This window comes from Triplophysa rosa, linkage group LG9 (assembly GCF_024868665.1).
Source record: "Triplophysa rosa linkage group LG9, Trosa_1v2, whole genome shotgun sequence".
In the NCBI taxonomy this organism is placed as follows: Eukaryota; Metazoa; Chordata; class Actinopteri; order Cypriniformes; family Nemacheilidae; genus Triplophysa; species Triplophysa rosa.
In genome coordinates this window covers 8,755,117-8,782,126 of record NC_079898.1, presented here as the reverse complement: position 1 = coordinate 8,782,126, position 27,010 = coordinate 8,755,117, and the positions used below count along the sequence as shown (strand labels likewise).

Below are 27,010 nucleotides of genomic sequence, written 5' to 3'. Positions count from 1 at the left end.
TAGTGGATATAACGCTGGATTTGGAGATCGTTTGAAACTGATAGATGGCACGGTCCCAGTGCTAAAACATGCCGGACATGAACTGCACGCGGTAAGTCAAACTAAGTCATACGTCTGTGTTTTGTTGGCAATCGGCGTGTACGTGCATAATGTACAAAACACGAAGGGATTAATGTGATGATGTGTTGCTTGCTCGTGCTGTAGTTCCATCCCACTCTCCCCACTAGTCCTACCTCTAGCGTGTTTTTCCGGAAATAATCGTACAGCTGTATCTCTCTTTTATAAATTTGATTTCGAAGATAAGACGTATGCAATATACTACTGTATAGGCACTCAAGATTAATATGAGATTGGCAGAAACTGAGTGTGTTACGCGATCTTTAAAGATTCTTTAACACTTTTCTGGTATATTTTTTATTGAATAAACAAATTATAGATGTTCTTCCAGAGCAACACAGAAAAGTGTTCTTAATGGCCACATGTCTAACAGTTCTCAAGACAGAAAGCATTCAGACAGCAGTGTGATTCAAACAATATGCTTTTGTTCCTATAATTTACACATTCATAAATATTGTATCTACATACTGTAACTACATCAACAATGTTTTGCTAATAGCTGTAAGTGAATGATCATGAAAGAAAGACAGTACTGTACTGAATTTTAACTGTGAGCAGAGTGCAGCTGAAGAAGTTTAACCAGAGGAAATGATTTATGGGCTATAATACTGTATATCGGCCTAAATTTTAATCGGCAGATACCGATAACATTAAAAATGACCATTTATCGACCAATACCGATATGGCCGATAATTTATCGTGCAACCCTAGTTTTAGCACGTCTTTGTCATTTAAAAACAGACAGTAAAAAATATAATAATTGTTTGGGCTGATGCTTTAGTTCTCGCCAGGTCAAAGCAATGAACTCCAAATTGCTCTTCACAATAGAGTCCCTGATTTGCCAACATTAACAGAAACAACGCTCTTATCCTTTCTTCCTCTTGTCCTATTTAGAGGAAAATAAACAGGTACTGGGCTTGTTTCCATGGGGACTGTGTTGAGAAGATTGTGTTCTGAAGCGAGCTGGCGTTGATGTTTTCCTTTCCTGTCCTGCATCCAATGAGCCTTCAAGACACAAATGCCTAGCTATGATGCCAATAATTGTTTCAATGACCACAGACTTTCATAATGCCTCTGTGAACTACCTCACAAGTTCAGATTTATTTTCATTCTCCAAAGAAGCCTCAGCAAATAGATAAGAGCGTACCATTCTACATTTGCAATACAAAGATTTGCCAGGTGCACACGCAACGACACAAACAAATCTATTAACCCACTGAACAATTTCTTGAGGTAAATCAAGTTTGCTTTTATCTCTCCTTCAGATTGGACGCAGAGCTCACTGTGCTTTGAATGAATATTTTCAATTCTAGCCACGACAGTCCACTTTATTGTTTGCGCACAAGCTCGGAGGATACCGCAGGACATTAAACAATAGAGAAGTAGCGTTCACTCAGGGCATGAAACGTCTAGTGCACTTGTTGAACCCTCCGTAGCAGACGCGGATGTCTTATTTAAGCTCCCAACGAGATCATGTAGGCAACAATGGAAAACAGGCGGTGCAGCTGAAGAATGGCTATTGTCAAAGTCTCCATCATGACAAAGATTTTGCACAAGCCTACCATCATGAATCTTTAAACATGTTATACACAAATACACAAAAATTGTGGTTTGTCAATCCATGGTTGCCTAAAATATGGACAAACCCAACACTTGGGTTTCTTTCAATTAACCAAAATGTTGGGTTGGGTCAAATGTGGACATTTTCTAGGTTAATTCAACCCAATGGTTGTGTTTGTTCAAATTTCACCCAATCATAAGCCCACAAACTATACTATGACCAGTGTTGGGCAAGTTACTCTGGAAAGTAATTAAATTACTGATTACTGACTACTCCTTTTAAAAGTAATCAAGTTACTGGTCTGATTACTTTATTTCAAAAGTAATTAGTTACATTACTCGTTACATTACTACCCCCACACCTCAAAAACACAAAATAACCTCTTTAGCCTTCTCAAGACTAAACTTTATTGGGAAGTACATACTCTACTCTATCTCGTCTTTAATTATTTTAATACATTCTTTCTGCTTATTCCATACTATAGCCTGTCATAAATAATAATAATAATAATAATAATTAAACTCTGTGACATTTTACCTTAAAACATTTTTTCATATGTTAACTTGTATTTCTAAACCTGCATACTCCATAATGTAAAAAGTCTCTCCTTAGTTTCTTATAACTTGTATATCTTAACTAGTGCTTCTGCATATTTCTATGATGATTTCTTCGTCATTTAACAAATATAACAGCGTTAGAGCAGCAAAAACTTGTCTGACAAAACATAACATGTTGCTAATAGCAGCCTGGCACTCGACAGTAGAAGTTGATTCATTGCTCTCCGTGCCCGGTGACGTTACTTTCTCCAGAAGTTTAACCGTGCTGTACTGCCCTTTCAGGTTGTTTTTCGCGGGAGAGAGGGTTATGCTTACCTCCACATGACCGACAACGCACAACAATGTTCTTGCCTTTGACAGAAATAAACTCAAAATAATGATTGCATTTCCAGCTACAGAACGCATACGTTTCTCTCTCCATGCTGAGTTTGTTTTCGCTGGTAGTACCAAAGATTGTCTTATGATAGGGAGATGTATGGGTCTTTCAGGATGACATTTATGTGGCACATCATCAACACATTCAACTATTGGCAAAGTAGGTGCAGGATTTGTTTGTAAAATCTCTGTTCTGTTTGGCCTATTTCCAATCCAACTCCAAACTAAATTTCTGTCAGTTTAGTGAAACCCAAAGCAAGGAATCCTACTCTTTACATGACATCAGCTCATACGTCTGCTGAAATTCTGGTGCAGTTGAACCATTCAGACCATGCAAGAAATTCAAATTATTTAACACAAGAGTGATAAATGTCAGCTTGTCATGATGAAATGGTATCTATTCCGGTTTGACAAATGAGCTATAAGCCCGAGTCCTGCAGCTGAAGTTGAAATATGAGTTGCCTTCACATCCTACAGAAGTCATGAATAAATACATTAACAACTTATCTGAGCTGTTGACTTGGAAAATCTGTTTGAACTTTGTTTAAGCAGTTGGGCCCTGCAGGTGGATCTCTTTGCATGCACAGACGTGATTAAAGACAAATCGCTTGCACGGAATGAGAGTGACTATAAACAAACACGCAACTCGACTGAGCGGTCTTGACCTATTCAGGCATGCAAACAATGACATGCTACCTTATGACTGCAGGGTCGGTCATTTGCCTTCCGTGAAATGCACTAAATTAAGCGCTGTCCCCTCGGCTATTCCATCTCATGCTGACCGGACCTCTACTAGGGGTTGAAAGACCTTATGTGATAAAGTCGCGTAGACGTCGAGTAGTTGATGATGTGATTAATAAATAAAATAAGAGCTAGGAAATATTTTGCAACAATATTTGATGGGTGAGGGCAGTAAGACACTCGTGTGTGCATGTGGGAGAATGGCAGGACTCCCAAAAAATAGCCTCTAAATACATAGTATCTAAATACAAATAAATTGTTGTTCATCTATTGCACAAGAGCAACAACAACTAAAATAAAACTATTTTAAAGAGCAAGGTTGGTGGTAGCGGGGCTATGCAGTAAAAGAGCAGCAGGTGGATCTCTACAGCAGCCTAACGTTACTTCAGATGTGAAGCATGTGTACAGACCAAACTTCCGTGACATTTACAACAAGTCAACTGAAAGTGTCATGTGCACTAATGGATGAAACATCAGACAAATGTGTCGAGTTCGTTAAAGATGGCCTATGACTTTAGAACAACGTCAATATATTTATGTTTTTTTCAATTGTTTCCTATGGAAACGCCGCGTTTTTTGAAAACAGCAGCAGCTGGCGTTTTTTTTTCAACGCTCAGCGATGGCACTATCCATTTTTCCTACGCTCAGCGTGCAGGTTGCTCGACAGAACGCTGTGCCTGCAGCGGGCGTTTTCAGCCGAGCTCCTGGCGTTTTCAGACGCGTAAGGCCCGATTCACATTTCACGTCTAATACGGGGTTCACACCAAACGCGAATTAAGCGTTTTGCACGAGTAAATTACATACAAAGTCAATGCAAAGATGCAAATAGACGCGAACTCGCGGCAGGCGATGCGAATGACGCGAAACGGGCGGCGCGATTGCCACGAACGCGCATCAATCTCCTCTTCCGCGCAGGTTGAAAATATTTGTCAGCTCGCGTCACTCACGCGAAAATAACAAACTTTTCCCGCGAGTAATAAAGCGCGTGGAACGCGATTGTTCGTGATTGGTGTGATCCCAGCATAAAACTGCACGGAAAACGCAAGCCGCGCTGCTTTCTCTCTTCAAATGACCTGCGGTGCCGCGCGTCTACATTTAAAATAACAAATACGCACGCGGAAAAGACACGAAATGTGACTCGGGCCTAAAACCGCCTCGGTGGACACAGCCCCTAATGCAGCAGACGCTTTATCATAGCAACCTTACAATTGCAGCACCTCAGTGACACAGCAGCCAATATGAGACATTCTGATTAATTCAGTTTCAAGTAAAAAAATAGCCTATAATATTAAAAGATCTGCGTGCAGAAGCTAGCGCACTGAAACGTTAGGCTTTACCTGCAAGCTATTGTGGCGTCAGAACAAATCGTGAATGTTGCGGACGAAAACAGGACACGTTGTGAATGATGCGTGCGGAAGCAGGACAAGATAAAATATATTATTGCCAGGAGTGTGACAGAATCCTACTGAACCGGGTGGGAAAGACATCCACCCCGTGCGCAGCCGTCTTCTTAAAGGTAGTATAAAAAAATCACATGACCCACGACTAGACATCAAGCTTTAAATGTCACGCCAGAGCATTAATGTCGACTAGTCGACTAGTTCGAGCAATATGGGATCAGAATTGTTGCAATATTCTGAATAAATAAACTATGATCCGCAAATAAATATAGAGAGTTTCCTTGAAACAAATAAATATAGAGAGTCCACCTTGAAACTCCACGCCACGCTGAGTGTGCGGCGCGAACTAGCTGCTTACCCATGCAGTATCAGGGAAACAGATTATATTTTATCGAATGCCAAAATCGGAATTTATCACTTTGGTACATAAAGACAATAAAACGGCTGGCTTGCAGCAGACCAAATCAGTCCCCAGTCACCGGGATTGTCCACCCCAGTCCGTGCACGCTGTTATGTCATAAACATTTCAGTCGTTTGTTACTAACATACGGACAATGCATATAAACACAAACAATCATTACTGAGTAGTATAAAGAAGAGGCCATTCACATTTCTTAGTATATCACGCATTTTAGACCGCCACTAGCCGCCATGTTAGCTCCCTGAATCTTAGTGCAGAACAAAACGTGATTGGCTGAAGTTAGAACGTGCCCTATTGGACAACGAAAGCGGAAGTTACCCGATTGGCTTGCGTAGATAGTGGGCGGAGTCCACCTATTTGTGGATTGTGCGCACGTCTTGACGTTAGAAATGTTTCAAAATCCACAAATGCACAGAGAGCCATCCACAAATGCGTGCACTGATCCACAAATGCGTGCAGTGATTCACAAATGCACAGAAAGCGATCCACGAATGTGCAGAAAGCGATCCACAAATGTGCAGAAAGTGATCTACAAATAAATGCCATTGAAATAAATTTGTAAATATTTTTTATTTGCAAATCTCATTGTATTTATTTGTGAATTCCATTTCTTTTTGTGGAACGTCTAACATATATTTATGGTTCGCTTTTTGTGCATATGTGGATTTAAAAAATGTTTGTGAAACTCTCTATATTTATTTGCGGATCATAGTTTATTTATTCAGAATATTGCAACAATTCTGATCCCATAGTGCAACCCCTAACCTCTATTGGAACCTGTCAGTCTATTATGAACTCTTATAAAAGTATCAGGAAGCGGTTGGACTGATATATAAATATAAAACTTATATAAATGTATATACTGAGGTAAAATGTCTTTTTTTTTAAAACTTTTGAAACAGTTAAATGACCTAAATTAATGTGACACGTTAACAAAATTAATATAGATTTATATTTATATTAATATAATGGGCTCTATGCATGCATGACTTCCGTGTTTCACAGGAAGAACCCTTAGCAGTTTCCGGATGGGGAGAATTAATGCAGAGAGAAATGGAAAAATGAGAAAATAGTTAAATTTAGCAGATGCTGTACATTGCGAGCACACTGCAGTAGGGCTGTGCAATTAATCGAAAATTAATTGTAATCGTCAATTTTGGCTTCAACAATTACAAAAACAAAATAATCGAGGTAAAACGATTATTGTGCCACATTCCATTTTGCAAGGATCCTCTCTTTTCTCGTGGTATAAATCCACAGCGCACCCCTTTCCTTACAGTGGTTCAGCTGTGCTATTTCTTTACATTTATATTTCAGTTGAATTCACAGTTTAAAAGCAAAGTTATTTATTTTCTATGTTGTTTTAAAAGTTAATGAGTAATCGTGTTAAATAATCGGGATCTCAATATTGGCCAAAATAATTGTGATGATGTTTTTTGTCATTATCGAGCAGCCCTACACTGCAGTGGTATATGGAAGTGGCGTTCTACAGTATACATAGCCCATTGTATATCGCTGCTGTCCTTCTGAAACCTTGTATCTCCATATTTTGTGATTTTTATATTTTCCCATAAATCATTATTATTAGTCACCCTTTCTGTTTATCACTGGGTTTTGGAAACATCTAACCATTGAAAAGTATTAAAAACTGCTTGTCAATTTTGACAACACAGTATTTAATCATTTAAAAAGTACAGTGTTTTTTTAACAGCCAATTTGGATATACGAGGTTTCAGAAGTATAGCGACAATATTACTCACTATTAACTATTTTTGTCATTAAATAGAAGCCAATTTGCACATTTGTCCATTTTAACTTGCAAATAAGGTCAGATATTTTAAATTCTATTAAAACACATACTGTAAGATGGCCTTTGGAATGTACTTAAATGCTGCTGGTGAAAGATAGATCTTTAGGTTTTGTACAAACTTGTGGAGCCCATGCAAGCTAAAGTGCATGCTGTCAAAACCAAACACTAAATACCGATTACATTCAAACTGCTATGCTGATAATAAAATTTGTCATTTTTGTATCTTTGTGTTTAAAGGAGTCATATGACACGGTAAAATGAATATTATGGTTTGTTTTAGATATAATGCAAGGTGTATATATGATTTAAGGTTCCAAAACGCTGTATTTTCCACATACCGTGCATGTTTGTATCTCCTCTTTGCCCCGCCTCTCTGAAACGAGCAGATTTTTAACAAAGCTCATCCTCTGAAAAGCAAGGTGTGCTATGATTGGCCAGTTAACCAGTGCGTAGTGATTGGTCGAATACTGCAAGCGTGTGACGGAAATCTAACGCCTCTTACCATATTTGGAACATCAGGTTTCAAAGCAATTGTGCTGACAGGTACGCCCACCTTACTTGAGTATACATTTGGGCGGTCTTAGGCAAATCATACCACGAACTGACGTAGATTTGTGGGGGTGTGATTACACGAGGCGTTTCAGGCAGGTCTGGGTGAGCATTTGCTTTTAGATAGAATGCATCTTTTGTACCGACACTTTCATTTTTGCAATTTTACGCGTCTAATACATGCATGGGCAACTTATAACACACCAAAGACACAGAAAAACACGTATTCGCGCCATATGACCCCTTTAATTAGAAATTGCAATGGGATTTTCACCACAATACCATAATATACAATAAAATAAAATACTGTATAAGAATATTTAAATGTTTTTGTATTGTAATATATAAATATAAAAAATAAAACATTCATATATGTTATATTTTTCTATAGAATTTTTATACATTTATACTTGTTAAATTTTGTATGTTTGTATAATTTGTTTTATTATTTGTTAAATATTTAGTACTTTTAAAATAGATTAAAAATAGCCAAAAATTGAAGAATGTGTCCATATTCTTCCTTTCTCAAGGAATTTCTAGAGCATGACATAAATAAAGCAGCAATTTTCAGCTTGCACATTGAATCTTCATGGTCGACATACATACTGTATGATCTCAAGCATATTATAGATTCTCTCCTCTTCGTAACAGCGTGGCATACTAATCTCAACCTTAAAGTTGAGGAGTAATACTAATGGCGCATGAATGAAGCAATAGATCACATTAAATGATCCATACAAAGCACATACCTGGCATGTGTTTTGATGCTGTAATTGACACTTACAGAAACGACTGTCTAACATCGCACAGTAAGTGTCTCTTTCCTCTGAAGGGAGGAATTCAACTAACAAATGCACAACATGCGCAACAAAATGTGATTAGGTGGTTGAAGGGGAGGGGTTGCCAAATGGACAACTGACATCAGGTGAAAAATACCACATTTTGAAAGGCATTTTTTCTTTTTTTGCTGTAATAAATCATGTACAATAATATCAGTCATTTAAGAGATTATGTAAATGAGGACCAGCACTTGGTTACAAGCATTCTTCCAAATATCTTTCTCTGTGTTCATCAGAGCAAAGAAATGTATACAGATTTGGAACAACTCAAAAGTGAGTAGATGATGACAGAATTTTCATTTTTGGGTGAACTATACCTTTAAGTATTTGTGATCAGAGCAAATAGTGGAGTAACAGACCGCTCTGTATCTCACCTCTTAAATTGACTAAAGGTGGGAAAAAAAAGCGGACTAAACGAGCACCAGGTTCGCAACCTTTTTTTTTCATTTAAAGGGAAAGTTCACTCAAAATGTAAAATCTGTGATTTAAGACTTAACACTTGTGGTGTTTAGGCAATTTTCAATGTTTACAAAAACATGAATTCATTGTTTTTTAAACCTCAGCACTTATATTTGTTCAAGATATCAAGATTTTAACTTTTTACAAGAACAAATAGTATACTTTTTCATAAATGTGATTTTACATTAAAGGTAAATCACAAATATGAACTATACTGTATATGCTGTCTGTGTTGCTTGTATTTAGAACAAAGTATTTTGCATGCATTTATGTGGGTCCACTAAATCCATGAACATTGGCTGAGTAACAAAAAAACAACATAGTCAATCTGTTCTTCCCATTGTTTCATTTCAGATTTGGGATTTTAAATAGTGTAATATGGATATGAGCAGCTTGGTCTTCAAAAATACTTTTGTTTATGTTCCACAGAAGAAAGAATTGAAAACAGAGTTGAAGTACATTAGAATAAAGAAAGAAAGAATATTTTTGTTTTGGTAAACTATCCCTTTAAGAGCCAAAAATTAAAGAGGCTCATAAAATAAATGAAATCAAGTTAATTAATGGAACTAAATAAAAAGACATAAAGCTAAATAAAACACCTATTTTATCTCTCATCACATTTTTTATTCAGAGTAGTGTCCAGCCACCTGTAAACTCTTTTCAAGTCCATATTGGACGAATTCTGTTAATCGGTAACATACTGTAACAGTGGACGGGTGAAGTGTCTTTCGAACAGCAGGCTTCAAGTTTAGGTTGCTATTTTCCACGCCGGTCCTCTCATTCTAATGAGACACAACATTAAAAGTCCTGTTCCTCCAGCTTACAGTCTGACTTCTTGTCATTTTGGTATATCACTAAACAGAGAACAATGCAGCCCAGACTAATCTCTGATCCTTCACAACAACAAGTTCTCGAATACAGCAAAACAATCAAGCAGATCAAGCAGAAATAGGAAAGATCACACAAATAGATGGAGTCTGACATGCATATAGCAAAGGACGATGGTGGACATAATGTGATGCATTTCAACAGTATTTATTATTTCAATAATATTTCTGTATACTTAGCCCACAGCATTTAACTCTTCAAACATACAGTAGTGGCCTAAAGTGATGTCCAACTTTAGAATATTTATGTCTTCACCATTTATACGAATGTATTATTAAAGATGCATTAAAAATATTGTATTCATGTTACGTTGTTGAGCTTGGAGTGTCAACTGAAGCTCAGCTTTGAGAAGAAAAAAATGACACAATGAAAAGTCGAGGCCTAGAAGAATAGCTACAAAATGTTACTACAAGATCAACAAATATTAACAACAAATAAAACCATATCACTTCGCCAAGTTTAAACAACAGAAAGGTTTTAGTTTAGCCTAAAGGCCATCACTGCACACAGCACCCTGCTCTTGATCTGACCTTTATAATGTCAAACTTTACTGTTAATGGATACGTGTGCAGTTTCGTTTCAATAAACAAAGCATTTCAAAAGCAAGAAAAATACTGAAATCAAATAACTAAATTGAAAAACAAAATGCATTAATAAACACTGATAGCCTACTGGTTCGTTTTCCTCTTCATGCAGCTTAGAACTGGTAACAAATATATTTTTATATCTCTTTCAAAAGTTTGCATGATTTTTTTACTGCTGATGATAGAAACAATATGAAGAATAAATATTTTATTATCACTGGCTGCGGTCTCTCGCTCTCTCGCTCACTCGCTCGCTCGCTCGCTCGCTCGCTCGCTCGCTCGCTCGCTCGCTCGCTCGCTCACTCACTCACTCACTCACTCACTCACTCACTCACACACATACACCCACCCACCACGAAGCAGTGGCACAAGCTTCCGAGTCCGTTCGCGGACACTTGAAATGAGATGCGCAAGTAGTCCGACCATCAACAGCATTTTAACATGACAAAAGTTTAAATTAAACATTTGAACAATGTCCTGTGGTGTGGTAACTGTGGTATAAGCAGAATAATTGACTCCCGTTACACCTCGGGGTGTGCATTAACTTTCAAATAATTGAACGGTCTGGAGTCAATTATTCCTTACATATTGCAGAAACATGCCCTCTGGACATCACTTATGGCCTATACTCACACAGGCAAGTTAGTCTAAAGTGAACAAGAGATGATGCTGATATAGGCTGTCTTCTTACCTATCATATCTGAGCTTATTTACAATATTTATCTAAATAATCGCATTTTTTTCTCCAAATTGTGCCACCTAAAGCCTGATTTACGTTTAAAGAAGGCCTCCATTTCTCATTGACTGATGTTACCAAAAGGACTCCATTTTCAGGAATTTGGTGCAATTATAGAAAATCACACAGATGACATAGTTAAGTGACGAGAAGCAAATAAGGTATTGAGAGTAATTTTCACAAACAGCTGACATTAGAAATAGATGTGACAGTGAAGTATGCTGCAGGAGGAAGAAGGGGGCTGGTTAACAGGAAGTGTCAAGAGACAGTGGCCTTGGGAGGTGAACAGTGGATAAACACTGGTGAAGACCAGTATGATTTGAAGGAGATTGTAGAGATGCATTAAAGGACGCAAGAAAATGGAGTAATATCTTGAAAAACAAGAAAATCTGAAAACAAGAAATAAGCTCCCAGACTGAGAGCGATGCCTCGCACCCCTGCCGTCAGTTGAGGATAGGGGGCTCTGAAGACTCGATTCAGATCATCTCTAGAGATCCTGTCACAATAAACTGCTCTTTTCTGTTTAAACAAGTCGTACAGCTGGGAGGCTCTTTGAATTTCTCCACCAAAGTCTCATATCTTGTGGAAACAAAAGCCTTAACTGCCCACATCGGTCCAAATCTACTCAAACGCCCATCGCTGATACTTAAACATGACACAAAGAGCAAAATAAAGGAAAAAAACCTGCGCACAAAGCCGAGTTTTTCTTCTCAGTCTTTTCAAGCAATTCGATTTTTATCTTGATATTCACGGATTTCCTTTGAAATCATGAAGCAGATTCAAAATGTTGCCTGTAAGATCTAAAACGCAGTGAAAATGATGTTTGTAACCAAAACAACACGAGAATATACGACACCAAAAAATAAACAGCAATATTTGCAGACTTTTAGTATGGAAAATATGGCACAGGCAGATGTATCAGGTATCAACTGCTTCAATTGAATCAATCAGATATTCAAATTTGCTATCTTTCAGGAAATGGAAAAAATAATTAAACAAGCACTTTTTAAGACATTTTATTGATTAGATGTTTGCCAAACCCAGTGACAAACATAAAGGGTGAGTAATAATAATGATTTATGGCAAAAAATAAATATCACAAAATATGGAGATACAAGGTTTCAGAAGGACAGCAGTAATACAATGCTTTTTTACAGCTGTCCGAATCAGAAACTCTATTGAAACATCTGTTTTAAACGTGTCAGCTTCAACAGTTAAACTCTATCAAAGCATCAGTGGCATGTTGTCATTTAGAATAATGCAGACTTTCCACAGACAGGAGAGTTTGTTCTATGTGCATGCTGTCTTTCTGCTATCTTTGTGCATATCATGCAAATGTTGCGTTCCTGTAACTCAGCTGACATGACGGCAGCAAATAGGTCATGGGTTGAATTCTCACGCTACTGACAAAATGCACTGTAAAATGTGTGTCCGTGAAGTAAGCATGGGTTTTGGGACACTCCTTGGCGTTCTCTTATTTAAATAATTTTCCTTGCCTGTTGTGCCATTGTATAAAAGTAATCATACAATTGTGCTTTTATGGCCCTATGTTGGTAGCACACTTTGATTAAATTTCAGCCGAATCACGACATTCTCATATATATATTGCACAGCTTTAATAGCACTCTTGCTCATTTAATAGCTAATTCCACCAATGTAAACAGAAAAATACTATAGTACAATTATGGTAAATGTCCTATTTTGTTTGTGAAGTCCTCATTCTAATGTGCACTCTGATAACAGCCTCATTGAGTTGTCAAGACCAAGGTCACCAAGTGTCTTCTCTTAAAACCTTGATGTTAAATGCAAAATGCATGACTCATTTATTCATAAAACTCTGCAATGCCTGACTAGTACCCCACAGTCCTGGTGCAGGTAAGCGGTTCTGTGGCAGCAGAGCTGCGAGCCTGGACAGAACAATTCACAAGTTGCACCAGGCTCAAGGCCAGCTCTCGGCCTGAGGCTCAGGGACTGGAGCATTGAGTTAACAGAGTCCCTCACAAAGCACCGCTTTTCTCTTCGTAAATGAGCCACTTGGCCCACTTGTTTTCTCTCTCTAACGCACAGCCTGAATCAGAAAGAAAGCCTGATGATTCACGTGTGACGTAACGGAGAACAACAACAAATGACCGGGTACACTAAGTGACCTTCAGAAATGACCTTGCAAGGAAGCGCAACAGCAATCAATCCGGTTCTGATGAATAGGATGCAAATACTTGCTTATTTGATGTCGTGTTGATTACCATAACGATGACTTCATCAAAGACTGGTTTGTTCCTACCAGAGCCATTGAGAGAGAGAGTTCTGCCAACGGAAGTCCAAAACGCTGGAGCGTCACGTGATTCATGGAGCTTTCAGATAGTTCCAGGAAGTTATGTTTTCTCTTTAAATGCTTTATTTCTTTCATTTTTTTATTCATTAAATGGCTTTGTCTTTAAATGGGCTCGAAGTTTACCTCAGTTGGTCTGTTAAGTCGCAGCTCCATGCATTACTAGTATCTTCCGAGAACTATTGAGAGCCTCCGTTGCTGTGAAAAAACTGTTCCATTGGAGTCAACGGAGTTGGCAGAACTCACTCTCTCAATGGCTCTGGTTCCTACCGGCTTTTAGTTGTAAACAGTTCATAATTGAGTATTTCAACCTATTTAAACCCATTTACTGTACATGAATGCATTTGGCAGACACTTTCATCCAAAGTGACTTTTATCCTTTGGATTCAAACCCACAATCTTTTTTCTTCTAACAACAGGAACACTACAGCATGTATACAAGGGGTCTCGTATAAAGCCTCTGGCTATCTTTCAATTTATTCATTTATGAATACAAGATACACCCTGAGGGTGTGTAGACAAGCACATACAAATACACACACCATCTTTAATGGTTCTGGTGTTTCTGAAGACATCTTATGTGTCTCACTGTCTGTGATCATTGACAGGCGGTCTTTTAGTTCTTAAGGTTGAAGTCTTGTATCCCTTCTGAATGAGTGACATACATTCTCTTCATTTGAGTTCAGTAGCAAATGTTTGTTTGTGTTCTGCCACCCCGAGACTCATCTGATAAGTAATGGAGAGCTTGTTAGGGAAGCACTGTCACAAGGACGAAGTAGACTTGAAGGCGCTCTGAGATACACACAAGCACACAGACACACACACCACTATTTCTCTCTCTCTTATTAAGCAGCCCTGCTCAGATATATGACCTAGAGTCAACTGAAAAAAAGTGTTTTAATGTATTTTAGAAATAAGACTTATGTACAATACAGTATATATTTCAGATATTTAATTTTCTTAATCCTTTTTCTTTTTTTAGATTTTCATTTTATGATAAAATGGCAATTAATAAATACTGTATGCTATGCATTTAACCTGCTTTTCAGTTTATTTATTGTACTACAACTATTTAACGATAATATTAGTTTAGATAACGCTAAAATTACATTTTATACTTCATACAGATTACAGATTAGATTATACTCTTGTAGATTATTCTACGTAATACAAGTCGCTCGTGCATGTCTGTAACGTTCAAGTATAATCAAGTAACGTTAATAGTTCAAGGCTAGTTCAAATTCGACAGGACAATAAAATGATATATTCATAAATAAAAACAAATACATAATTATTATTATGATTTATTACTCAAAATATTTTGACCAATATTTACTACGATATTTAAGAAAACATTTTAACGCCACACAGTATCAATTTACCTGATGTATGCTAATACACAAGACAGGGTGACAGGAAACTCAAACACAGTGTCACAACAGCTCAAATGCAAGAAATTCTATATTTTATATGATAAATATGATTATTGCTTCATTTACTGCAGGTTAAACAACCAGTGAGGCGGTGAATGAACTTGTGCACGGTGTCCGTCCGTCATTCACTTGTTGCTCAATAAAACTTAAACGCGCAGCACGAGTTACGCACAGTGAACAAGCTAACGTTAAACTCACCTCTTCTTCTCTTTTTCCACTGTCATCTCCTTCTCAATGTTGCTGTTCCCTTGTAATCTCCGAAGTTCAACAGCGCTCCGATATCTTTGCGAAGAGGACACGCTCACAACCACCGTCTGCTCGCTTTAAATACCCCAAAAGACGCACAATTGATCCTAAAACATAATAAAGTCCATTCCAGTAGCGAAGAAACAGGGCGAAAGTGGACTGTACAGTCTCAGATCACTGCCAAGGATCGTACAGTCTTCCGCACGTTTAAAATTCACGGTTCAGGGTCCGAAAATCCTCGTCTCGAGGGTCAGCCGTGAAGTCGATCTGCAGCCGCTGCGCAGCACACAAGGTCGATGACAGTCGAGCAATCAGTTTGAGCTCCGTGATTGGCTGTTTCTGCGTCTAGGAAACGCCCACCTTCAGAGCAGGACTTCAGGGTCCAGGTCTTACTTATTTAGAGATAAGACTTCAGTATCTATAGACTTCAAATATGAATCAGTCCGATAATCGTGTGTTTGTTGAAAAGCAACATGCATTTCTGCGAAAGAAAGATGTGCAACCTCTGGGAATGGAGAAATGTAATGAAATATAATATTAATATTTTGGTTCATACCACGAGTATTGATGAAAAGCGTGTCCAGCCCTTAAGATGTGTACCTTGAAGCAAATTAAAATATATTGATAGCTTTCATTCCATTGTAACCTGTTAAGTCTGCTCGTGTCCCGTTTGTTTGGGGTCTTTTAGACTCCAAAGCCTTTTTATAATAATGATAGCAACAATAACAACAATGGTCATATTTAAAATGGACTAAAAATAATGTGCTTTTCTAGCTACAATTTGACTGCAACATTGGATAATGATAACATTTCTTGAAAAGTCGTTGTGTCAGAGAAACACTGAACATTTCCTTAACAACATTTATTAAACAGAATGTTAACATTCAACCTTTCAAATGTGTATTTGTTAACATTAGTTAATGCACAGTGAAACTAATGCATTAACTATGTTAATAAATGGAGCCTTATGGCAAAAGACTAATATCTTTTGTAGATCTGTGAGCTGTACGATCACAAGACCTGCTTTTTCACCTAAGCAGTTATTTTTATTATAACTCAAAAATCTATAGCACGATTTTTCTTGTGTCAATGGATTTCAATCTTCTCAATTAAGAAGAGAAGGCCATGCTTTATAAATACTTCACTAAAGTTTAGGTCATAATGACCCTTAACATCTCCATGAGTTTATCTTGTCCTTCCTACTGCCCCTTCATCTTGTTAATTACTATAATTATGCATTTCGCTATAATTTCAATATTCCTGAATAAGGAATGATCACTGTCAATAGCAACATTGCGTGGTGTCTTATCTGGGAAACATATTTCTTTGTTGTGCTCATGTTCTGTCTCTCTGTGGTCATCACAAGTAAACTAATAAAAAATTCAAGTCAAATTAATGTTTCATGTCCATTTGTTTATTTGGTTAATTTATAGCCATGTAGGATAATGTGTATCACCTGCTCACTATTGCAAAATAACCCCCTACGGGATGATACGAGGCCCAGCATGATCCTAATCATCCTGTTAGGGCTCTTTTTTCAATAATTCCCAACTGACTGTACATCACTCATATGCATTCATAATAATGATGTATTATAAATAAATAAATTAATAACTAATTACTTACATAATCAACCACAACTCTTGTAACATTCTGTACAAGTACAGAATATGCTTTTATTCTTAAACAAACAAAAAAGGTTAGGGGTAACTACTTTATAGCCCCTGATCTGGAATCTGGAGACCAGCTTTAAACAGTATGCTTTGTTTTAGACATCTTATTTAATAGGTTTCAAACCAAACAATGCACATTCACATCCTTTGAGTACAGTACATTTGGCACACACTAAAATGAGTAAAATAATGTGACAGTGATGGATGGCAAAGATGTCAAATAAAAAAACATGATTTACTGTACAAATGAAGCTGCACAATACGATAAAAAACAAATACATACACATCTATGATACTTACAGTGACATAAAACACTTATATAACTTATATTATTATGCACTGTACCTTCGTATGTACAAATACTGTATTTAGTCCATTGAGATACACAGATTCACGTTTTACCAGCGAGGTACTTTTTGTTTGAGTTTGTTTTTGTTTAGCTGTAACATGTCAATGTGTCTCCTAAGTAAAGTCATTCCAAAAACAAAACGAAAGCACCCCCCCATCCCATAAAGATAAAAAAAACTCCACATCACTCATTAAGTCTGAAATTACATTGTGAAGTGTGCATCAGGGCACAGGTATTTGGCAGGAGATGCACCGTGAAGCTCCTGTTAGTGGACTCCATCCAGTCCCCGTGAGGGCGAATAAACGTCAGCTCAGGAGTGCACAGCTGAGGCCAAACATGCTTTTAGAAGACAAGACAAGTGAAAATAAAGACACAAATGACAGAAATCAAGCAGACTGTGAACTGTGAAATATACATTAGAAATCGTCAACAGAAGAATGGTGTTGGCAAGAGAAGATAGCAGGAAATGTACATAAAAAATAATATTTGTAAAAAAAACAGTAATGAAATGTTTTTATAATAACAATAAAATGCTTTCAATTAACCTGTAACCTTAACAGTCACCAGAGAACCTTTTACATTTTCATGTCATACCCATAAAAAAACATGCAAAACCAAGCACTTTTTTGCAGCCAATTCTCCAAAAGAATGTTATTTTTTGCTTGATCAGAATGTTTAAGTTGCCTCAAAAATTTTTGCCACTGAAATTAATTTTGGTCTCCTGTCTAACTAGATTGTACAAAGAACACGGCAGCAGAAGAACTAACATAAAGGACCCTTATATCACACGTTTTCACAATCCAACAAACCAGGTGTACAATTATAATTGTACATTGGACAAATCAGAGGAAAAAAAGGAATGCCAGACCGTGGCACGTACACAAAGTATTGCACATTTTCTAGTAATACACAATAATATCATACGCATAACCATGCAATAGATGTTTAGTCTAGAAGTTCACAGGCTAACAATCAGAGAGACGTGATTGGCTACTGCCCTCACCCATTCACAAGTCTTGCTGCGTTGCAGTGAAATCCACATATGTAACATCCTAGCAACAAGACAATCCAGTAATTTAATAAAACACACACCCACACACAACATGAGTTCGTCAACACTGCTATTTCAAGAAATGTGAGGTGGTCACATGACAGGCAGTTCCTAGTCTGTGCATCACCTTTCTAGTACCCTCCAATCACTGGCTAATAGATCATCATGTGATCACAGCGTTGAGCGTTAATATTCCCAACACACGATCATCATTTCCGATACAATCACTGGTTCTTTACATTTGGTTTTTGCATTTCCAAACTGACATACAGTATATGTGCTGAGTCCATGGAGACTTCAAGAAGAGGATTCTGGGAAAAGAAATGGAAAGTGAAATGACCTTCTCCAAGGTATCCAATAAGCAAACTACTTGCGTGAAATGACCTCTTTCTTTACGGCTCAACGGCACTCACAAGCTTAGTGTTTTACATTAAATAAAGATTACTCATCAGTCTTCAAGTGGTTCAGCAGGAAATATTGATTCTCTTTTTAAAACTAAAGCATCATATTCTTGGTAATGCAGTGAACTCAAGGCGTTCAGTACAGCGCGGGAGTCTTGGGTTTACGGTTTAAGACAGGGTCTCTTCGCCAAAGTAGGAGAAGCCTTTGAACTCTTCCTGGTTGATCTGTTTGATAATGGCGTCTTCTACTGGCGTGAGCACCGGCTCCTCGCGGGTGAAGTCCTGGTCAAAATTGTTGACATCTCTTTTGGTTTTCTGTGGTTGGAAAAGGAAGAAAATGCCTTGTGAGTGATTGAGGCGTTTTAGGGCAGCAATGCACAAAAACAAGCTTGTGCAGGCACATACAAGTTCACATACTTGACATACATATCTTTAGGACAGGGGGTCAGCAACTATTTAGACATGATGTGTCTATTACTTTTCTTTTCTTTTGCAATCACTGTGCCATATTATCCACCCCCAATAGTGTTTCTGTTTACCATGAACATAATCTGTAGTCTCACATAATAGTTCGTATTCGAGGAAATTTCCTTAAAATTAAATGCAATATGTAATATTACCACAGGCTGCAAAGACAAAATAATATAGAAAATCATTACCATGGCATACTCTAAACAGGACCATTTTTATCATTTTTGCTTTCTGAATGTTTCAGATTGTTCATTCTCTCTGCAGCCATAAATTCACAAATACCACAAAACAAATTATGTCTGTCAGAAACCATGTTGATCTTAGTAAGAGAACGAGAGAAGCCATATTTGTAGTCTGAAATCATATATTTAACCAGTGTATCTTTACGGTTTTCCAGAATTTAGAATAAATATAGTTTTATGTGAAGTCACCATTTAGATGATTTGGGTTTTCTCCTAATATTCTCCTAAATAAAAAATCTTTCTATTTGCATTTATTTGCAGAAAATGAAAACTGGAGAAACAGGTGAAAGTAACAGAAAAGCTAGGTATTTTTTCAGACCTCAAATACTGCAAAGAACAAGTTCATATTCCCTTTTGTATTTAGGAAAAGTTCAAAAATTATTTTTTATCACAGATTTCATGTGTCTTGTCATGCTGTCGGTCTTTCACATTGCTGTTGGATGACTTGATGTCACTCCTGAGGTTGGATTTTGTTGAAATTCAACAGACACTGGACTGGAATGGACACAATACATCTAGAAATGCTGATTAAATGAAAATTTGGATTTTTTTCTGAGGCTGTAAAAGTTTTGGGAGACCCCATTTTTTAAGTAAGCCCAGCCCCCCTTAGTTACTGTTGCTAACTCGGACAAGCGACCGAAGTTTCTAATGTCTTTCAATGGCAGCTGTCAGTGTGAAAACCTTGTCCGAAGTTGTTTTTGGTACATTTTGGACTTCAGAATTCAAATGGGACTTAAATATGCCACAGAGGGATATATAAACGATTTTAAAATATTTATGGTGGATAACCAATTTAATTTGGAAGCGAGGATTTACAGATCACAATGCTAGCGGGTGAAGCCTCGTGTTACGGTCGTCTCAATCGCAGATGACAACATCTAGGATCAACTGTTCATGTACCGCAGGGTAAGATTCAATTAATTTACATTTAACCAGTTTAATATGGAGAGACACTGAAATGTAGACATTGGTTTATTACCAACAATGTACATGCTGTGAGAACAGTTAGATATTTAGGTTTGTACGTTAGCATGGACTCACTAACTCAACAAGTTTTAGCCAGAGATACGACACTGAAGCACAAGATGACATTAATGATCTGCAGATGGAAACTTGAACTTACTGTATAGTGAAAGTATGACAACCAGAAAATAAACGTTTTTGTCTTCACTGGGATTGGAGTTGAATCGGGTTACTTCGCCCACACTTTTCTATTTTTTGTATGGGTTTAGGAAATTGAATAAAATAAACTCCATTCCTCATCCTCCCAGGACACCAGGAATTAGTGTTACAAGTACCCCAGGCACATTGTTTTATCATTTTTGTAGCATAAAGCCGATGAGAGCTTCGGATCTTTCAATGTATCTCTATGGCGCTGAAACCTAAAGTTGTCCGAGTTCCGGTCCCCGTGCAACTCATATTCAACTGCCATTGGCTCATCTGCATTCGAGGGGAGGGGCTTACGATATGTCAATTACTGTATATTGAGTGAACAAGTTAACATCACTGTGAGTGGCCTCTTGATACAAACGTCAATACCGTTTTTGAGTGTAAAAAAGACCCCTTAATATGAAATGGGATAGATAGATGGCCTGTTTCACACATTATACTCACAATGCGTGGTTTGAACGGCGGCTTGATCTTCCTCTGTTCCAGCAGTACCCAGTCAATCTCTTTAAAGAACAGATGTACTTTAATAGCTTCCTCAAGTCCTTGAGACACAACGCAACCCAGTCGCTTACTGGGACTCTTTGTCATAAACTACAAAAAAAAGAAGAAAAGAGATTAGTGATGCAAAATACATGGCCCTGTAGTGCTGTAACATTCAAAGGAAGGCAACTGGAAAAAGACAGCAGAACATCATGATGTGGCCTGAGTTTGTTACAGCATGTTAACTCGAGATGGTCAAGGATGATGTGCATGACGTAACAACGCATCCTGTGGAAGCAGGACCTGAGATGAGCCGGTCATGTGACCAAAGTGCGAGTAAGACGGATCGCAGAGTGACATGATGCTGTCCAAGACAAACAAGCTGCCTTTCCCACCAAGCTTTACAAACGGGCAGGGGACAGCCAAAGTAAATCTTAGACATGAGAAGGAAAATGGGGACACACGAAGAACACAGTAAACAACACACAACCACACACACACTTTTGTGCCCGGACACTATGAGCGTAAAGGGAAGCACTTAACCAAACATCAGAATCAAGGGAAAAACAATTGAAATATGACCATTTTTTAAGGTAAAATATAGAAGAAAACAACAATACACAAATAAAACATCAAGTCTAGTGAGTTCTAAAATGTTCTGGATAACCGCTCTGTATGCAACACGCTCGTACTGTTAAAGGAGTGACCGATCCAACTGGTGGTCATCTCACCCCGAAAGCAGACCTCTGAGATTACACAATCCACAAATCCAGCAGGGAACACAAACAATCTGTTCTTTTCCCACAAGTAGTGTCGAGCTCTCCTTTTCCTTTGCGCTCTCTCTCTCTCTCTCTCTCTCTCTCACCACTCAACTAATCACATCTGTTCTATGGTGTAAAGTGAGAGGATGGCATACAGCAAAATCAAATAAAGATTCTGTCAGCATGCCATTATAATGCATGAATTTCTTCTGAAGGCTAAATTGTTAAGAATGTCTGAGCTGTTTTTTCCCTCTTCATGGAATTTTGAGTAGGTGCGTATTTTAAATTATATATTGTGCGTATATTGCCTCACATTTTATTGTTGATTTTCTTCAATGAAGTCAATGAACAGCACACCGGTTATAAATAACAAAAAAAATAATTATAATTTATTTTGTAATTCAAGGCATTAAAGGTGCAGTTTGTAACAATTTTGCAGTAAAATATCCAAAAACCACTAAGCTAGTGTTATAAATTTTGTTCAGCTGAGTACTTACAATATCTCAAATGTTTCCATACTTGTAAATCATGAGAAAACCGCCTGTCAATGGCTTCATATCGGAGTTACCCTTTGTTACCACCTTTACTGACGTAGAAACCGCATGACAACAGTGTCGTGGACAAATGCGGAAGTAGTGTCTAGCGTCTAGCAAGCCACTAGCTTGTTTCGAGCAGTCACTTATTTATGGGCCACAATTATTCGCAACATTTATAAAACTTTACCTCATCCGCTAACATGATTTCTCGTTCCCGTCTGATTGATGGCCATGCATCAGCGGTGGAGTTGAAGACAACAGATCCCATCATTCCACGCTCCTTCACAGCGTCATCAAGCTACGGTGTTGTTGTTGTTTTGATCGTGCGCCCTCTAGCAGCAGTTTTTACAAACTGTAGCTTTAACTACCACAGATGGTCTTATAGAATGTTTTAATGTAATACTAGCTAGTCTCAAAACTGGTTATTAAAATCCATTAAAGTCCCCGTGAACCGGAAGTTGCGATCATTTTTACTTCCGTATTCTGACGCATTTCCAATTGAAAAGGAATTTCAAAGGCGAAAACTAGTGGGCGTGGCTTGTGTTTTTTACTGCGAATTGACTGATGTATAAAAACAGCTGTTGCATTTTGAAATGAAACTAGCAGCAGACTGACAATTCAAGGGGAGGAGTTAACGGATGCTCCGCCCAAGCCGTCTAATTTACGTCATTTGAGATGGTTCGTCATTTCAGGGCGGAAGTGAATTTTCAGATTTTAACTGAAGATTATGAGGGTACATGAATTTTAAAAAGAAAATGACCCACATTGATAAGCTATTATCATATATATATATATATATATATATATATACTATAAAAACTGCAATATTTCATGAAAAAATAAGAATTGTCATTTTGTAATTTCACTGGGACTTTAAAAAATCTTCTTTTTATGGCTTTGATGATGTCAGTGGGAAAGGCACAAAATGTTCACAATGAAATTGAGAAAGAGAAGAAAGTAACAGATGGAACTGTTAAAGAATGAGTCATCCACGTGAGTAAATGTGAACATGTACCGCTTTGAGGATGCTGACAGCATCTTTGCTGAGCCAGACGGGATAAAGGACGTCATCATGGAGAATAGACTCAAAGAGGTCGTCCTCATTATCTGCTTCAAATGGAGGCTGACCAGCCATCATCTCGTACATGAGCACACCTAGAGCCCACCAGTCCACTGACGGGCCGTACTCCAGCTCCTGCAAGATCTGCACACCACAGAGAAGAACACCATTCTATTGAAATGACATACGAACTATGAGAATGTCATATGATTTTTGTTGGTGCTAGGAGGAATGTCTGTGGAATAGATTTGGATCTAACAGCATTATCATTGTTGATTATAGCATAATTAACGCATAATCAAATCAACAGGTGTCTAGTCAAATCTACTAAATATAAAAGGTTGTATTTGTTTTTGTTAATTACAGTAGTTAACATAGACTTACAATTTTTTTATCTTAGGTTCAGGTTAATGTGAGCATTTCTTAAAACATTTTTAAAATCACTTAAAAAAGTTGTAACTATTAATGTACAGTGTAACATACTGGTATTATGTAACATTAATAAACAAATAATTAACAAAGATTAATAAATGTTAAAAAACAATATTGCTCATTTTTCATTTATGTTAGCTAATACTTTTACTACTGGTAACAAATTCAACCTTATTGTAAAGTGTTATCAAATCATTTTTATGCATAAATGAAGTCATAAATACATAAATTGTTTTCTGTGCACTTGAAGATAAAGCACACAAAGAAATGTCTGACTTCATAACATTATGCATTTAACGGGCCATCAGCTATTCAATATTTACAGTATTGGAATTAACCATTAAAAAGCTATATTGTATACCACTAGTCAATAATAAGAGACAGAAAAAAAACTAAAACTAAATTGAAATTCCAAAAGGAAAATTACGCAAAAATAAAAACTAAATTAAAACCTAGATGAGAACTAAACAGCAGGAAAATGAAAATATCACATGTTGATTGAACATTTGTGTTTTGGAGAGTGTGAAATACTGTACCTCTGGGGCAATGTAATCTGGCGTGCCACAGAACGTTGTGGTTGTGATGCCGTCCAGAATTCCCTCCTTACACATGCCAAAATCTGCCAGTTTACAGTGACCCTCTGCGTCCAGCAAAATGTTGTCTAGTTTCAAATCCCTGCGAAGAAGGCAAAAGCAAACAAAACCAAAATCATGACTCAACCAAAACCCTGACAGAAACGATTCACCTTTTCAATGAACCATCGGGAAAATCCACAAACAGGATCGTCCACACAATTACAGTGAATAGTGTTTAAAGCTGTTAAGGCTCAAAAATATCAAAATAGTGCACATGAGTCATGTACTGTATATCTGTGAGATATGAACCAGAGAACCATTCTGCACAGTATACAGTATTTTATTATAGAAGATTTATTTCATCAGAACTTTTGGTCTACATTCCATGCATACTGTATCTAGAAGCAACAAGTATTTGCAAGTAGTTACTAATAAAGTCTGTTTTTCACACAGCTATTGCTTAAGAAGACCTGGAATATAAGCACAGATTGTCAAAACCACTTTTATGCTATTTTGTCATTTTGGAGTGTGACGGTACCTATTTACTTTTATTATATTAAAAACCGCTCTCAGGATATCCTTCGAGTTTTATGTTCCGTGAAAAAAAAGAACGTCATGCAGGTTTGAGAAGTCATGAGGGTGAGTAAATAATGCCAAAATTCTCATGACTAGTGAACTAATCCTTTGAAGAGAAAAAATGGTGACTTAGTAAGTCATTGTATTCAATAGTTTTAGCTTAAGAGAAGTGAATTATTATAATTCTGCAGACATTAATAATGCTAATGATATTGTTAAATTGTATTCAATACATAGCATAATATAATAAAAACGTTACTGCGTGTTACCGAAGGCGTACTCTGTTGGGGTACACACTGTAAGACTAGACTACAGTATGCAGTGCACAGCATGTATCCGTGCACAGTGTGTCTGTCTGTGTGAATTTATCCAGCCCGCGCGAGAGAGAGAGAGAGAGAGAGAGAGAGAAAAAATAAAGGGAGGAAGAGAGAGAGGGGTGATAAGGAGCTACTGATGAAAGACAACAAGGAGATGGATGAAACCAGTTGGATTGGGGTTTGATGGTTGATTGCAACAAGAATGTCAACATCACTTCTCAGGATGTCATTCAGCCAAAGGTGTTTTCGTAAAAACCACCCTCACTGAGAAGGGAGGGGCGCTTCAGACGCCTTACACAACTGTTCTCTTTCAGTAGGACACCCTGGTACTCGGCACGTTTCTGTTTGTCTGAAAAGTGAGTGCGTTCGTTCATTCGCTGCTGTCTTTCCTCAACGAATATGTTTAATCGCTCTTTACATGCAGGCGTGTAAAAATGGCTTGTAATGAATGTTGCTAATATGTGCGGTGAGAGACCCACTTCCCAAATGTTTCACTTTTGATGGATGATCTGTGCCTGAATGTGTTACACTACCCGTCAAACATTACAATAAACCTGACAGAATTTTTGTTCTTAAAACGCTCTTTAATGAAATTATTGTAAACAAATAGAAATTATGCACATTTTGTGATTATGAAACATTAAAAGACACTAAAAGGTAATAAGGTAAGAGGTAATAAAATGACGGGACAGTGAACTAAAGGCAGTTACAAACGACAAGAACTCTTTTAGTATTAGTGGAAAAGCATCCCAGAATATGCCGCAAAAAGTTGTTTAACAGAATATAGAGCTGTAATGCAGATAAAAGATCTAGATATCCAGATAAATATAGGCCTATCTACATTGAGAAAAATAAATCAACTTTACCCTTGAGTGGGTCTTTGGGAGCCAATTTCAGTGTTTCAGCGTTTGGAATTAATCGCTTTTTTAACCTCAAACATTTATATTTATATATACTGTATATATATATTTATGTTGCTTGTAATTAGGACAAAGTAAACATCTGTAAAGGATTTTACGTGCATTATTAATAGGGCCGTGCAAAAATATCGATACAGCAAACTATCGCAATATTTTTGTTCACAGTAGTGTATCGACAGTCCAACCTCTACTATCTATACATTTATTAAAATCACGTTTTAACGTCATATACAGTACATACGCCCATTGTCTCAAGCGAGAGCGAGCATGGCGCTCCAGCTTCCAGAGCCGACGCTTGGGTGCGCTTTGATTTTAATGAAACGTGTTCATTGTGATGCGCAAATGTGGGAGTTTTTTTTATTGACGGACTATGAGGGTGTTGCTCTGGGTAACACAAGACTATTAGGTTGCAAAAGCAAAAGTGACTCTATCCTTGTGGTCCGCTGTCAAACAATAACTGCGAGTAATTAAATATTCCGTCTCCTAAAATGCAATCTAAAGAATTCACAAATGGACAGCAAAAACAACCTTGCTGGAAAAAAACCAATAGAACTCTGCCCAAAACACAATAGAAAATGTAATAGATTTAATGATTGTAATGGAAATTGTATTAGTTTTAATTGAAACTATAATGGTGTCTACTGGTATGTGATGGATTCTATTGGTGGGATGTAAAAAAATAACCCAGGTGGTCCACAGCAAGTTGTATTTTCAGCTCTATTTTCTTTTTACATTTTTTATTTGAAAAGTACTGCAATATATTGCAATTATGTATCGTATCGAAATGTATTCAATATATTGTATTGTAACTTATCTATCGTGATATGCATCGTATCGAAAGGCCCTTGCCAATACACAGCCCTAATTATTTTGGGGTCTAAAAAAATAAGGCTGTGGATTTACTAAACCCACCAGCACTGGCTGAGAAACAAAAACATGAATATCATAAGC

The 27,010-nt window shown here is 37.3% G+C and overlaps 2 protein-coding genes across 2 annotated transcripts in view; both read right to left on the bottom strand.

The window, feature by feature from the left end:
• The window catches only part of epas1b (endothelial PAS domain protein 1b), a 50,917-nt gene extending 35,586 nt beyond the window's left edge, over positions 1 to 15,331 (bottom strand). Inside the window, exon 1 of the mRNA XM_057341995.1 lies at positions 14,998 to 15,331. Coding sequence (XP_057197978.1) covers positions 14,998 to 15,023 — 26 coding nt within the window. The 5' untranslated portion in view covers positions 15,024 to 15,331. The remainder of the gene's footprint in view (positions 1 to 14,997) is intronic.
• Positions 15,332 to 16,686: 1,355 nt separating this feature from the next.
• Positions 16,687 to 27,010, bottom strand: part of prkceb (protein kinase C, epsilon b) — an 81,774-nt gene continuing 71,450 nt past the window's right edge. Inside the window, exons 12-15 of the mRNA XM_057341996.1 lie at positions 24,208 to 24,346; positions 23,195 to 23,383; positions 20,847 to 20,993; positions 16,687 to 18,834 (exon numbers count right to left, since the gene is read on the bottom strand). Coding sequence (XP_057197979.1) covers positions 18,688 to 18,834; positions 20,847 to 20,993; positions 23,195 to 23,383; positions 24,208 to 24,346 — 622 coding nt within the window. The 3' untranslated portion in view covers positions 16,687 to 18,687. The remainder of the gene's footprint in view (positions 18,835 to 20,846; positions 20,994 to 23,194; positions 23,384 to 24,207; positions 24,347 to 27,010) is intronic.